Genomic DNA, 14,512 nt, shown 5'->3' with positions numbered 1-14,512 from the left:
TGAATTTCCACCGGCGTCCTGCAGGTTGACGGTGCGGGGGGCGGACGTTGTTAACCCGGGCCACGACCGATCCGGTATGGATAGGCACTGTCAGTAATTGTTAATTATCATAAATATATAGAGTGGTGTGAAATTGTCTGCTCTCTTACTGATTTATTTTCCACGTTTCACACTTAGTTTCCCATCTTCAAACAAATTTAATATTAGTCAACACAATACAAAATGCAGTTTTTAAATGTTTTTTATGAAGGGAGAAAAAAAAAAATCAAAACTTACATGTTCCTGTGTGAAAAAGGAATTGACACCCCCCCCCCCCCCTTAAAACATAACTGTGGTTTATCATACCTGAATTACCTCCAGCACGCCCGCTGCCCTTGTGAGGATAAAGCGGTACAGACAATGCATGGATGGATATTTGGGGAGTTATGCGGTGATGTGTTCCGTCAGTGCTGATTTGTTGGTAGGACCGGGATACCGGAAGTGGGCTGTCATTCTAGCCTGTGTCCTTCAGCTAACGGGAGAGGCGAGTGTGTAGCTTGTGGAAAGATGTATTGGGGTATGCTCAATGTGTGAATTTTAAACGCATCTGTGACATCTTTTTGCCAACCAACAGCACCATGTTGCGCGTTGGCAGTAGCGTTGTATGGTAAGTTTATAATTAATAAAGAAATGGGCAATACTCGTCGGAACATTAGCTAGACGTCTACGCTAAGGTAAAATGCACGGAGCACTAGCCTCGCTGAATTTTCTTACAAAAGCCACGTTAATTGCTTATAAGTAGATATGTTAGTAAACATGTAGTTGCTCAAATATACGGCAATACTTTCAAAGCAATATATAGTAAAGATGATCTTGCCACAGAACGTTACCTGGCCCTGTCAGGGTGGTTTTTGACGTTGGCCTCGTCAGACTACCATATCCTTTATTAATCCCCAGAGGAGAAATTCAGTACGTCAGTGTATACTTTCCTCGAATCACACTACCATTATGAACTCTAGTTAATGTCTACGATCATGACATTTATACTTGGATCTGTTTTGTAGGCATTCGGTACTGGTCAAACGTTTGGGAACGCGTTCTCATTCAACAGCACGAGGAATGGTGTCCAAGTGTTGTAAATACCAATATTATAACTTTGATGCAATACCCGCATAAAGAATCTTGATACCGATTCTGAAACGATCCCATCGCAAAAACTTGAAACATCAGTAAAAGTAGTGGTATCATTGGTGACAAAACACCAAGCTTCAAATTCGTTATATTGTTATTAATTCTAAATAATAATTGGCCATAGGGAATGTGACAGAAAATTACTATATTTGTTCCATCTTGGTAAAATAAAATCACAGCAGGAAAAAGAAAAAATCGCAACTGCTGAGGTTTGTAGCTTAGTTAAGAAATTATTTTTGGGGTCCCAAAATATTAACGTGTAAAAAGCCGAAAAAAATATTTTTTCCTGTGACTTACTGTTTGAACAGGTCATAATTGCCTCAGTAGAAAAGTAGAATATGTTCTCAGTAGTGTATTGAGTCATTTGTGTGAAGTTTACCTTGTCAAGTGCATTGCCGTGCAATAGTGAGCAGGTTAATAGTCCTGCCAGATTTAATGTCAAGATAATTAATTTTAATCCAGTTCATTCCAGTTATAGTATTGCCTACAGCTTTCAAAAATTGTATTTGTTTATTTATTAGATGTGCGCGAATGGTTGTTTGTTTATATGTGCCCTCCGATTGCCTGGCGACCAGTTAGGGGTGTACCCCGCCTCTCGCCCGAAGATAGCTGGGATAGGCGTAGTTTGTCTTTATACTCGAGCACAACCCACGCGCGCAGTTTTGAAAATGTACTGCAGTTCACCTCCAGTCACTACGACTGGTATTGGCTAGGACACGACAGGGTGTAGTTTCCTCTGCATTTTTTTGGGCCATTTCGGGTAGCCGTTTTCCTTTCTGTAACAAGGAACAAAGCAAAAACATTGGCGACTGGAACAGTGTCTGCTAGAACAAATGGACCTAGATAACCAAATGATACGTTTAATTATGCAGGAAAATCAATCGAGAAGGCGGCGCGTAGATAGTATGTAGAAACAAGGGGCATGCTGAGTATGGCATCACAGCATGTGAATAAAATGGACCAATCACGAGCGATGATCTCCACGGCGTTTGACGCGCAGCAACTATTTTTGACGTGTGCGCGTCAAGCTACGCAGACGGGCCGAGCGGGGCAATTCGTCGGTCACGTGATGCAATGCGGGCGTTGTCGGCCGCGCGACCGCGGAAGTATAAAGAGGCCTTTACTGTAATTAAATTACTTTAACAAATACTGTTAATGACATTCTTACTCTAACGTTCTCACTGTCCGGCTATATGGACGGGTGTTGTCCAGAGTTTGCGTCCGTTTAGCGTTTCCTTGTTTTTTTTTCTTCCCCCCCCCCACGCTGTGTTGCTTGAACGCGGCATGCTCCTCCTTGTGTACATTCTTCAGGTGCCCGATCAAATTTGTTGTGTTGAAGCATTTAGATGACGTTCCTCCCGACGTACTTCAGTTGTGCACAGACTGCAAATAATTTACGTGTTGTTTGTCTGAGACACTGCAAAATAGTCCCACACCGACGATGTGTTTTTTCACAGACAAGATGGAAATATTTTTATTGGCTGTCAGATAGTTACAGTACTGCGCCACAAGACACGTGCCGGGGCTAAAAATAAAATAGCTTTTGGATTCAAACGCGATGAAGACGCTGAGTTAAATGTCTTGTGCGGAGCCGATCGCTGACGTCATCGATCGGATCGGCAAATTATGACATGAAAGCCGATCAGCATAAAATGCTAATTATCGGCTGATACCGATCACACCGATCAGGTCGGTGTAAAGTCTACTGTATGTACATGTGTACTTTATACTGAGTATCTTCAAAAGTATTCTCTAGCATTTTAAAAACATCAATGACCTCTCGGGGGCATTCAAGGATTGGCCACAGTCAGGTCAAACCAACACTACTTGAGATAAATAATAGGTGCGAACTTACTGTAGGTAAATTACTTTATTGTAATTAAATTGCATTAACAAATACTGTTAATTACATGCCAACTCTAACTTTCTCATTTTCCTGGATATATGAACAGGTGTTTTAGTGTCCGTTTGGTGAACTTTTACTCAACGGAGCATGCGTCTCCTTTTGTACATTCTTCAGGTACATTCTTCGTGTTGTCTGTCTCAGACACCGCAAAAAAGTCCTACACCGCCAGCATTTTTTCACTGACAAGATTTTTAATAAAAAACTTCATTGGCCATCAGGTATTTACAGTACTGCGTCACAAAACATGTGACCAGGCTAAAAATAAACTAGCATTTGAATCAAACATACACGACAGCGACACGGAGTAAATGTCTTTTGCGGAGCCGATCTATGACGTCGTTGATCTGATCGGCATAAAATGCTAATTATCGGCCCTTGCCGATCAGATTGGTGTAAATTCTAATAATGGTTAATTTTTTATAGGGAGGTATCGTAATACTTTTTCCAGTACTGTAATGGTATACCCTAGTCCAAACCTTTCTCTTGTACTGTGCATGTTTAAAAATGCTGGCTTTGAATTATGTAATATTGTTCTGTTATGTTAGCATGGCATGCAGGAATCTGGTACCCACCAGGAAGGGGGTAAGATGTCGCGTACCACTTCAGAAGCTGCACCCTCTGTACCGTGCCATCCACCACCGTTATTATGGCAACACCAACTCTCAGCGCCCACCTCATCACACATCGGCCCGCTATTTCACCTCCATGTCACGGTTGCCCATGCGGCCACCAAAGCCGCATCCAGGGTCGGGGGTCCGCAGCTACCAGCAGAAGCGCCATTTCTGGGTGGCCCGACTCGCTACGAGGCTGCTGAAGCTGCGATACATTCTGCTCGGCAGCGCGGTTGGAGGAGGATACACTGCTAAGAAGGTATGTATTGTGTCTGTGTCTGAATGGTAACCATCAGTTATCTGTACCACTCATCTAGTGCATGGTTATGACTTAAAGCAGGGGTGGCCAACTAGTCAGAGACTTAAGAGCCACTTTTTTTTCTGTGTTACTGCAAAGAGCCACATACACGGGTACACATGAACATCATCTTTTAATCATGTATGCACGCATACACAGACCTCTGCTCAGCCAGATCTAATGAAAATAACCACACCAACATGATAATATCAGTAATTTTCAACAGTTAACATTGTGTGCACTGTCTCACACACACAAACTCTCAGTTCAAGCAAGTCCACAAACAATAATAGAATAATTTTCAATAACATCTTTCTCTTACTATGCTGCTTAGTGAGACTTCTGGCATTCCTTATCTTGAACAATCCTCTTCAAATCTGGCTTGTATTCTGTTGTTGCCACTCTAAGCAATTCTTTCAAATGAGTGTCAGTCAGAACAGATCGATGCTTTGATTTCACATGTTTCAGGGTAGAAAACACAGACTCGCAGACGTACGTTGACCCAAACATGGACAGTATCTTAAGCGCAGCTCGTTTGATGTTGGGGTATTTTTCAATTGGCACACTTTTCCAGAACTCAACGGTCCCTTCCCTTAAAACAGCTTTCAGTTGATCCTCCTCACAAAGGTCGATCATCTCCAACTCAGCCGCAGCCTCATCTGTGACGAGCGGGGCTTTCAAACAGTCTGGCTTCCAAGCCAGCTGATATGATGCAAGCGTTACGGTCTCAGAGTGTTTTGTAAATTTTTTGAAAAACTGCACCTGCTTTTCTGCCTTGCTTTTCAAAGCGACCAACTTGTTCTAGCGAAGTTCAGTCCCTTTTGGAAATTCCTGTTCGATGTTAGGGTGGAGTGAGCTGAAGTGACGCTGAAGATTTGAAGCTTTGAAATGCGCTAATGCTGCATGACATATAAGGCAGATCGGCTTGCCATTACGTTTAACAAAAAAATATAAACTCTCCCACTCTGGCAAAAACGTCCTGTGTTCTTCTTCATATTTTCGTTTGGCTGTGCTTTTTTTCCCTGCCATTTCAAGAGGTAACTTGACGGAAATTGTTTACAACACAAATTATGTCACACCAAAGATTCTCTCGTCGCTCGTTTGACGTCACTCAAACAGGCTTACATGGTCAGTGTGCCATCTAGCTGTAGGGGGAGTGAATGACAGCGCCAGCCAAGCATTTTTGACACATGTCATGTGACAGCTCCTGAAGAGCCGCATGAAACTAGTTAAAGAGCTGCAAGAGGCTCGCGAGCCGCGGGTTGGCCAGGCCAGACTTAAAGGAATCATTTTGTTTTTTTCACTATTTTAAACAGTTTCTAACAACTGGGTTAGTTCCACACACATTGCCTTTTAGTTCATCGGTTTTATAATTGATACTGGTTATCAAGAACCCCGAGTCAAATGTTCATTTTAGTCTATGCTGCGGGCTGCTAAGAAAATGGATGTTCATAATTTGGACACCCTTTATTTCAACCATGCAAAGTTTGAACTTCTGAGCGATGTTCATAATTTGGACACCGTTTATTTAAACCATGCAAACTTTATTTAAACCATGCAAATGTTTTTGAGCCAGCACCCTAAAAGAATCAAGAATCCTTTGGATCTGGAATCTAAATAAGGACCGGAATCGGAACTGGAATCGCTCAAATTCAAATGATGCCCAACCCTACTCAGAGGTCAAGACGTGCACACCAGGAACACCAAATAAAACTAAACCCCAGATACATTGCCGCACGTGGAGAAATCGAACGCTGTTCCCACCATACAATGACAGTAAAAAATAACAGAATTTAGGTTGAATTGTTATTTTGCACATTAAAAGTGAAATTCTTGTATTTAAGTTATTAGAGAATATGCTTATGTTTAAGTTAAGCAGTAGTTATGTTGCAATTTAAATATATATTTGTGTTGTTGTTGGTTTTATTGAAGTTATTTTTCAGGATTTTCAAATATAATTTTTATTTTATTAAATTGTAGTACATTCTTATTTTTAAAGTTACTTTATGTGACCTATTGGTTACTAATAAATGGGTCATTTTTTCTCATATTTACTGTTGCTGATTATTGTTCTCTGAGTAATATCACTTGATCAAGCCTTTTCTAACATTCCATACTACAAAATAAGTAAAGTATGTATGATCGGACCGATATCGGTATCGGCCAAAACTCAAGGCTGCCGTATCGGTATCGGATGGGAAGTAAAAATGTTTGGTCGGGGCATCCCCATTAGAAAGTGCTGCCTTACCGAATAATAACCCCAAAAGACTCTTCATAAAAACTAATATTCCTATTCTGTTTTGTTTGCATGAAGGTTGCTCACCTGTGTCAATTTATATGCAGACCTATGACGAGTGGAAGGATATGCTGCCTGATTTTAGCGAATACAACTGGGTCATTCCTGACTTTGTGTGGGAACTCAGCGAACAAATAGATCTTGGTAAGTGATTTCATTGTTGTGCCCAAAAATAAAATACAAAAACAAACTTGCTCTTACAGTGTGACAGAAAAAGATGTTTATTTGATTGAATTACTTTCTTAATTCAATGTTTTTGTCCTCAGATAAATTGGCCAAAGCTCTACCAGAGATGGAGGAAGTAGCCAAACTACTGCCTGACTTTGAAAAAATAGGAGAGAACTTCACTTTCATTAAAAGCCTCCTGTCCTCTGGTGAGTAAACGGAGCCTCAAACATGCCTCTTCCTTAAAGGTCCAACCAAACATGGTTGAATAGCCATAATGCATGATGTCACACGAGACTTCAACAAATCCTGTGAGACTTTGCACTTCAAATGGATTCACCATTGTTTCTTAGGGGCGAGAACAACTTAGAAGTCAACCAGCACCACAGTGCAGATTGTGTATGACTACTTATGTCGTTTTAGAAGTTACAATATGGAGGGCACTGTGACTGGGCTTGCACTCATTAAAATGAAATATTAAGTCCTCTTGGCTAAATCAGAGGTTGTAGCCTGATTTGTGCTTCTTTGCTTTGTGTGCTTTAACTTATCTTTAGTTCAATGAGCCCACACAATCAGTGTACAGTAGAAGCCTTATTGTCAAATCACAACACTGATCGGGTTAGGGTTACACACAAAACGCACACCTTTCTGAAATGAAGTTGTCATCATTTCCAGTGGTATACGAAGACCTAAATGTCAGTGGACCACACCTTTGCTGCGAGTCATGAACACAAAAGCAATCTGGTATGACTGTTTAGTGTCTCGTGGCCAGTGCACATGAGTTGTCGATATGCATGCAGCCTCTAATATAATCTAAAGAAACAAAGTGCCCCAAAATGTAACTCCTTGTTTTGTATCTAAATACATTAAAATATGTTTTAAGGTAAGTGATGAAAACATGTGCAAAAACTGAGAACAATATAGTACTTGATGAGATGTACAGTAGCTTAAAACTCTTTTTCAGCTTCAAAATGTTTCTGATTTTGTGGGAGGGGCTAAAGACTATCCTCAGGACGTCAAGAGGGTTGGGCATATCCTCATTTATAATGGACCCAGTTTTACCAGTATAGCATGCAGTTAGCCATCAGATTATGGCAACAACTAAAAAAAAAAAAAACATTTTCCCTGAAGTGAAATGTGTTTGGTGTCATTTGGGCTAACGTCTCTGCCGTCCAGCTGCACGCGTGTTGTTGCGTGGCAGCAGCGAATCGCACAGGAAACGCAGCCCCACGCCAGCCTGACAGCAGTTATAGTGCATAGTGATGGTCCGTCAGCCACTTGGATCGACGGAGGGCACTCGTTAGCCACTCGCATCCCTATTGGGGGGGGGGGATTGATTTTCTTTTTTTATCCATTCATTGTTAACATCACTCTTTTCTGTGGTGTGTCGAATTTACAAGAATTTGTTTTGCCTGTTGCGGGGCACTTTAAACATTCCACCTCTTAGAACAAGTAACAAAACAATCAGGTATATGCGTAACCTACCTCCGGCTAAACAGGTCAAAGTACTTCCTTAAATATGACATTAGGCTTTGCCTTTATGTGCTAATGGGTTTTAAACATGCATTACACAACTTAACAATTGCTAAAGCATGTTTTGTTTTGTTTTGCACATCATTCCAACGTGGCCCTGCCTTGACCATCATCCCTCTGCTTCTGTCTTTCATGATTATTTTGTTTCTTGTTTTTCCTCCTTTCTCCTCCTCCCCTGCCCCTCTCCTCCCCCACATTATTCGCAGGTGTGAGTTTGGGTAGTGAAGTCAAAGGAGCTTCTGGTCTGCTTCTGTTGCTAGGTGTGTACTCCAAACTCATTAGTGCTGCCCATCTCCCTCTTTTATTTCAGTGTTTTTTAAATTCAATACCAGCATCTTGGTGTGGTTTGGTAATCCGTCCACTTTGGGAGTCCTTGCCATGTTTAGCTGTTGGCTTGCGTTTTGCTGCTATCAGCAGTCAATGCAGGTTCTGAATTTAGTGTAATTTCCGTTTTCTCATGAGTCATAATATAACTGTTGAATTTAAAAGTTAAGGTCACAAGCATTCCTTTGAATTTGCTTGGAACCAGCTGTTTGACGCACATTCTAATATAATTCCCATAGAACATGGAAGGCTTCGATTTATCCAGTTCAATTTTCTTCAATGCAAAATGCATTTTCTCATTACGTTTCCCCCTTATTTTTTTCCTCATCTTTTTTTTAACCTTTGTTAACTAGTGTGTTTATGCCTCCTTTGACTTCCACCCTTGCTATCCCCTGGTGCATATGTTTATATGGCACAATTTCACTCTGCTTTTAGTTGATTCTCAGATGTTTTGAAAATACACTTTTTTTCGGAGGTGGTGATGTCATAATTTTTTTTCGAGATTCTGTGGTCCCTCGCTATATCACGGTTCACCTTTCGCGGCTTCGCTATATCGCGGATTTATTTTACAGTGCAATTTTGCATGCTGTTTTTTACAGCGTACAAACCCGCATTGTATTATGCGTCCTGATTGGCTAAGGTACTGTAGACCCATTTGAATCCATCTCCTGTATAGCACAGAATGCGTTCGGCTTGCTAAATTTATATTTGTGTTCGATTGTTAGCAGTGCCTGCTGTTTGCAAGTTTTCTCCCCGACATAACCAACAATATCGACGAAACGTGCTGCACCAACAAGGGCACCTGCAGTCGCAGCCAGAAGGCAAAAAGGGTTTTAACTGGCTGCAACAATACCGTCGTAAGGATGGAATCAGTTTTATCGTTGTGAATTAGTGAATGCAGAAAAAAGAACATTTCGTTGGATACAAACGTTATCCGCACGAAAGCTTTATGAAAGCTTTCTTGACAGTGAGGAGGAGGAGGATGCGGAGCCCAGGCCTTGGGACCTTTTGATGTTTCGTTTGTTATAGTTCTCAAATATAATCGAAGGTGGCATGTCTGTTTATAAGAATCTTCTCGCTAGAAGAAAGAAGAGCGGCAACTACCTGTAACTATGTTCTTCTCTCGGAAAAAGACAGTGGAAAAGGACGTTACAGGGGAGCGGTGTCAGGATGAAGAGGGACGGTCAGAGGAAGCGTGAAATACGCGCGAGTCACAATTTAATAATTTCTTATGTTTCCAACCACATACGTTGTTAATTAAAATTGGTTATTTCTAAAAATTGTCATCATTATTTGTCAGAAAATGTTTACATTTTTATTTCTTAAACAAATGTTTGTGCCTTAAAACAGGTTTTGACCTTTGTTTCGTTATACAGTAATATTAACAATAATAATAAGTGCAACGACATCCATCCATCCATCCATTTTCTGAGCCGCTTCTCCTCACTAGGGTCGCGGGCCTGCTGGAGCCTATCCCAGCTATCATCGGGCAGGAGGCGGGCTACACCCTGAACTGGTTGCCAGCCAATCGCAGGGCACATACAAACAAACAACCATTCGCACTCACATTCGCACTTACGGGCAATTTAGAGTCTCCAATTCATGCATGTTTTTGGGATGTGGGAGAAAACCGGAGTGCCCGGAGAAAACCCACACAGTCACGGGGAGAACATGCAAACTCCACACAGGCGGGGCGGGGGATTGAACCCCGGTCCTCAGGACTGTGAGGCTGACGCTCTCACCAGTATTTTTCTTACAAAGGTTTGAACTTTGAGCATGTTTAAACGAGAGAAATGTGAGAAAATGTTAATGGTGAGGTTTACAGCCTTAAAACATATAGTATAATGTAAAAAATAAAGTTTCCGACTTCGCAGATTTCCAGGTTATTTTTGGAACATAACCCCCGCGATAAACGAGGGAACACTGTATAGAAAGACCGAAATGTCAGTGGACAACACCTTTGCTGTGAGTCATTAAAAACACAAAACGAATCTGGTATACTTCTCTCTTGGCCAGAGAGACTTGTCAATATGCATGGCATTAACCGCATTCATTTATTATTAACATTGCATCAGCCATTCATTTCCAAACATAGCCATAGAATAAGTCTCTGTTACCACCTCCAAGAGTTGTTTATACATGTGCTTTAAATATTGTGAAAATATATTTTTTCTGACTCTAATAACAAAAATAATTTGATTTCTGTTGCATTTGTAGTTTAACAACGACACTGCATCATACCGGGAGGTTTTACTAATCCTTAGCCCCTCTCGAAGTGAACAGCTCTTGGTATCATTCAATGCTGTTCTCCACCTTTGTAAACTACAACCACACTAATACAGTATTGTTAAACAAGGACCTCTCAGACAGTGTGCACAATCTTTGTATTGTATTGAATACTAGGTCTTATCAGATGCAGATTCACACAATACATAATACACTGTAAACATTTATGATAGGAAATATATTGCATGCTATTGCATACATCAGGGGCGGCACAGTGGACGACTGGTTAGCACATCTGCCTCACAGTTCTGCGGACCCGGATTCAAATCCGGCCTCACCTGTGTGGCGTTTGCATGTTCTCCCTGTGCCTGTGTGGGTTTTCTCTGGGTACTCCGGTTTCCTCCCACATCCCCAAAACATGCATGGTAGGTTAATTGAAGATTCAAAATTCCCCGTAGGTGTGAATGTGAGTGCAAATGGTTGTTTGTTTATATGTGCCCTGCGATTGGCTAGCGACCAGTTCAGGGTGTACCCTGCCTCTCGCCCAGAGTCAGCTGGGACAGGCTCCAGCAGGCCTGCGACCCGAGTGAGGATAAGTGGTATGGAAAATGAGTGAGAAAGTGAGTGGATACATCAATGCACAATCAAGATTTTCCAAACATCTGACATTTAGCAATGGGCATCGTCACCTGAGGATTGTATGCAATATGCACAAACGTTTTCCATCTAATGCTGTTGTTTCTCTGTTAGAAACATCAGGTGAGGCGCCATTAAAAGCCACAGACGCTTCTTCGGCAGCCTCACAAAATGACAGCCAGTACAAAAAGGTAGGTTCACAACCCCTCAGCCTCACATATGTGCTTCCTGCTACTTGACTCTTCTTGCTCACCAAAGCTTTTTGTTTAGCATGTAAATATGGATGACTGTTCTGCAGCAGTCACACATGAGCTTTTAGCCTTGAGTATGGATGTAAAATTATTGTTATGCCCACAAATTTTATGTCTATTCTGGAGAAATGTGTTAAGCGGGGTACACATACTGATTTTTAGCATCTTAACATATTTTGAAAGCATGAAACTGAACACATGACGTGGAAAACATCATGTCTGTGCTTACTGCTATTATTGTGTGTGGTGGACTTGAGATGACCATCACCACACGCATAACTATATTTCCCCCAATAATCGCGAGTCTCTTCCACCAAACCAGATGCCTGTCGTTGAGAGGCAGTGTGGGCATCCAGACTGCTGGAAAATACAAAGAATCAGAAAGTAGTACTAGAAGAAGAAATGGAAGAACTGAGAAATACATTGTGGTTGCAAACTCTTCATGTCATTTCTACTGTGGTGAATGACTTGGGAGAAACGTTGTACAAACACTAAACACAACCACTTGCTCCTCTGGTTGTGTCCGTAAACATCGCAAGCTTCAGGTTGTCTCCTGGGTGTTATTGTTCCATTTCACGTCACGATCACAGAGAAGGTGGATCTATCGAACTCTGTGTGTTCACCACACGCAAAAGGATTCACTGTGTTGAACTCGTTTAACATTTACAATTGTCTTTCCTCACTGTTTACTTACCAGATTGGATATACAAAAATCCATCTTAATTTACCCAAAACCGCAGGATACTCGCTCAGGTTAATTTTTTGAGTCCTCTGAGAATTGGGCCTTTTCTGAATTTGAATGTGAGGAAGGGGAAAGTGCTAAAATCTTGCCCGATTTTCAGTATGCGTGTACTCCGATTAAGTCATTACTTTGATTTATTGACCAAAGGCCTTTAACAGATATGAATATTTGCACAATAATCTAATACATAAAATAAGATTACTCATGAGTAAAATGACATAAGTACACAATATTTAGTTAGTCATGACAGAAATAGCACTGCACTAGGCATAAATAAAAAAATAAATTAAGACATTTCAGTTTTAGAAAAAATGACAGGTTTAACAGATGTCAGTGAATGGAGTCCTGTGCAGAGTATCTGAAAAGATATCAGTTCATTGTTAGTACATACAATAGATGTGTAGTGTTAAGACAGTCCATTTTGGACAGTGGCGGAAGAATACATTGTCACGCTGCACAAAAAGGCACGCTCAGTTACCACCATACATCTTTTTTTCCACATTATTGTTTTACCTCTGGGGCCTGATGGTGTTTTTATATAAACATTTATTGTAATTATAACTTTACCACTGCATTGGTGTAGGTTAGTGATAGACTACGTTGCGTTTCAACTCGCGTACAAAATCAGATTGTCGCCGCTGTAAGTGGAGGACCCCATATAGTTGTACGCACTGTGTGGCACTATTTGTTTATGCACACTGCTGAGGTGTTCCTTCATGTCAGATCATCTTTTCTTCATCCCACTTGTAATGTTTTGTTCTTTCTTCTTTGTTCCTTTTCTGTATGTGTTTTGTGTATGTAATTATTTGAAAGTGAGCTGTTGTAGAATGTTGCATTGTTACCCTGATGTTCTTTTTTATCGTCTGCAATTATCTCCAACGTGATGCATAAAATAGCATACAACACAACAACTCAACATTCAATACATGGATAAAGTTATTGGTGCACTCCAAGTTATGATGTGTAACAGCATCCACTGTTTTGAGAAGATATTAAACGAGATTTTTAGGTCACTGATGTTGGATGAGAGGGCCTGGTTCGGTCTTTCAGTTTATCCCAACGTTTGATTGGATTCTTCATCAACCTTAACCAAGCATAACTGGATGGTCCTTGCTTTGTGCACTGGGGCACAGTCTCACAAAGTTGGAAGCTTATCATTGTCAAAATTGTGTCAATGAGGGGTGTCCCGCAAGACATTTGTCCACATCATGATGAAATTAAAAGTTATGAGATGTATTTGTAATGCTAAATGTTTCACAAATATGTTGTCATGTTGGGATGGAGTGATCTAAATTACATGAGCTGCAGTCTTGTGTGTTTCACCCTTCAAAGAGGAATATGACAATGACAATATGCATGCACTTGCTTAGTCATTGTCATATTCAGCAGTATCATAATACTTCAGTGTTTGGAGCTGTCAACGTTTATTATTAATTTTTTTCGAAAATAAGTTTTTAGTCTGTAATACTCAGTTCTACAACTATATAATTTGTGGTACCTTAAGCAGCCTACAATCATGACAACCTTTGATAGTGTTGTAGCTCTTTTGTCTTGATTGGTGATAAAGGAGAATGGAATGATGAGAGGTGCTGATTTTGGTATTAGTCTCCTCTTCTACCGTCAGTTTCGCAAAGTTTGGCCTCAAACTTCGTTGTGTTGGACTGATGAGGGATTCCTATAGCTCAGGGGTGGCCAACTAGTCAGAGACTAAGAGCCACTTTTTTTTCTGTGTTACTGCAAAGAGCCACATATATGGGTACACATGAACATCATCTTTTAATCATGTATGCACGCATACACAGACCTCTGCTCAGCCAGATCTAATGAAAATAACCACACCAACATGATAATATCAGTAATTTTCAACAGTTAACATTGTGTGCACTGTCTCACACACACAAACTCTCAGTTCAAGCAAGTCCACAAACAATAATAGAATAATTTCCAATAACATCTTTCTCTTACTATGCTGCTTAGTGAGACTTCTGGCATTCCTTATCTTGAACAATCCTCTTCAAATCTGGCTTGTATTCTGTTGTTGCCACTCTAAGCAATTCTTTCAAATGAGTGTCAGTCAGAACAGATCGATGCTTTGATTTCACATGTTTCAGGGTAGAAAACACAGACTCGCAGACGTACGTTGACCCAAACATGGACAGTATCTTAAGCGCAGCTCGTTTGATGTTGGGGTATTTTTCAATTGGCACACTTTTCCAGAACTCAACGGTCCCTTCCCTTAAAACAGCTTTCAGTTGATCCTCCCACAAAGGTCGATCATCTCCAACTCAGCCGCAGCCTCATCTGTGACGAGCGGGGCTTTCAAACAGTCTGGCTTCCAAGCCAGCTGATATGAT

General features: G+C 40.9%; 1 protein-coding gene across 7 annotated transcripts in view; it reads left to right on the top strand.

The window, feature by feature from the left end:
* Positions 1 to 436: 436 nt before the first annotated feature.
* opa1 (OPA1 mitochondrial dynamin like GTPase) overlaps positions 437 to 14,512 on the top strand; it is a 40,441-nt gene continuing 26,365 nt past the window's right edge. Inside the window, exons 1-7 of one of the 7 annotated variants that reach the window (XM_061779168.1) lie at positions 437 to 646; positions 3,123 to 3,190; positions 3,622 to 3,946; positions 6,329 to 6,425; positions 6,548 to 6,655; positions 8,186 to 8,239; positions 11,280 to 11,356. In XM_061779168.1, coding sequence (XP_061635152.1) covers positions 3,623 to 3,946; positions 6,329 to 6,425; positions 6,548 to 6,655; positions 8,186 to 8,239; positions 11,280 to 11,356 — 660 coding nt within the window. In that variant the 5' untranslated portion in view covers positions 437 to 646; positions 3,123 to 3,190; position 3,622. Of the gene's footprint in view, positions 647 to 3,122; positions 3,191 to 3,621; positions 3,947 to 6,299; positions 6,426 to 6,547; positions 6,656 to 8,185; positions 8,240 to 11,279; positions 11,357 to 14,512 lie in introns of those variants that run through there. The other 6 variants (XM_061779167.1, XM_061779172.1, XM_061779170.1 and 3 more) reach the window with 6 other exon arrangements.

Source organism: Phyllopteryx taeniolatus, chromosome 7 (genome assembly GCF_024500385.1).
Source record: "Phyllopteryx taeniolatus isolate TA_2022b chromosome 7, UOR_Ptae_1.2, whole genome shotgun sequence".
Taxonomy (NCBI): Eukaryota; Metazoa; Chordata; class Actinopteri; order Syngnathiformes; family Syngnathidae; genus Phyllopteryx; species Phyllopteryx taeniolatus.
The sequence above is the reverse complement of the archived record's forward strand: the minus strand, read 5'-3'. Positions and strand labels throughout refer to the sequence as shown.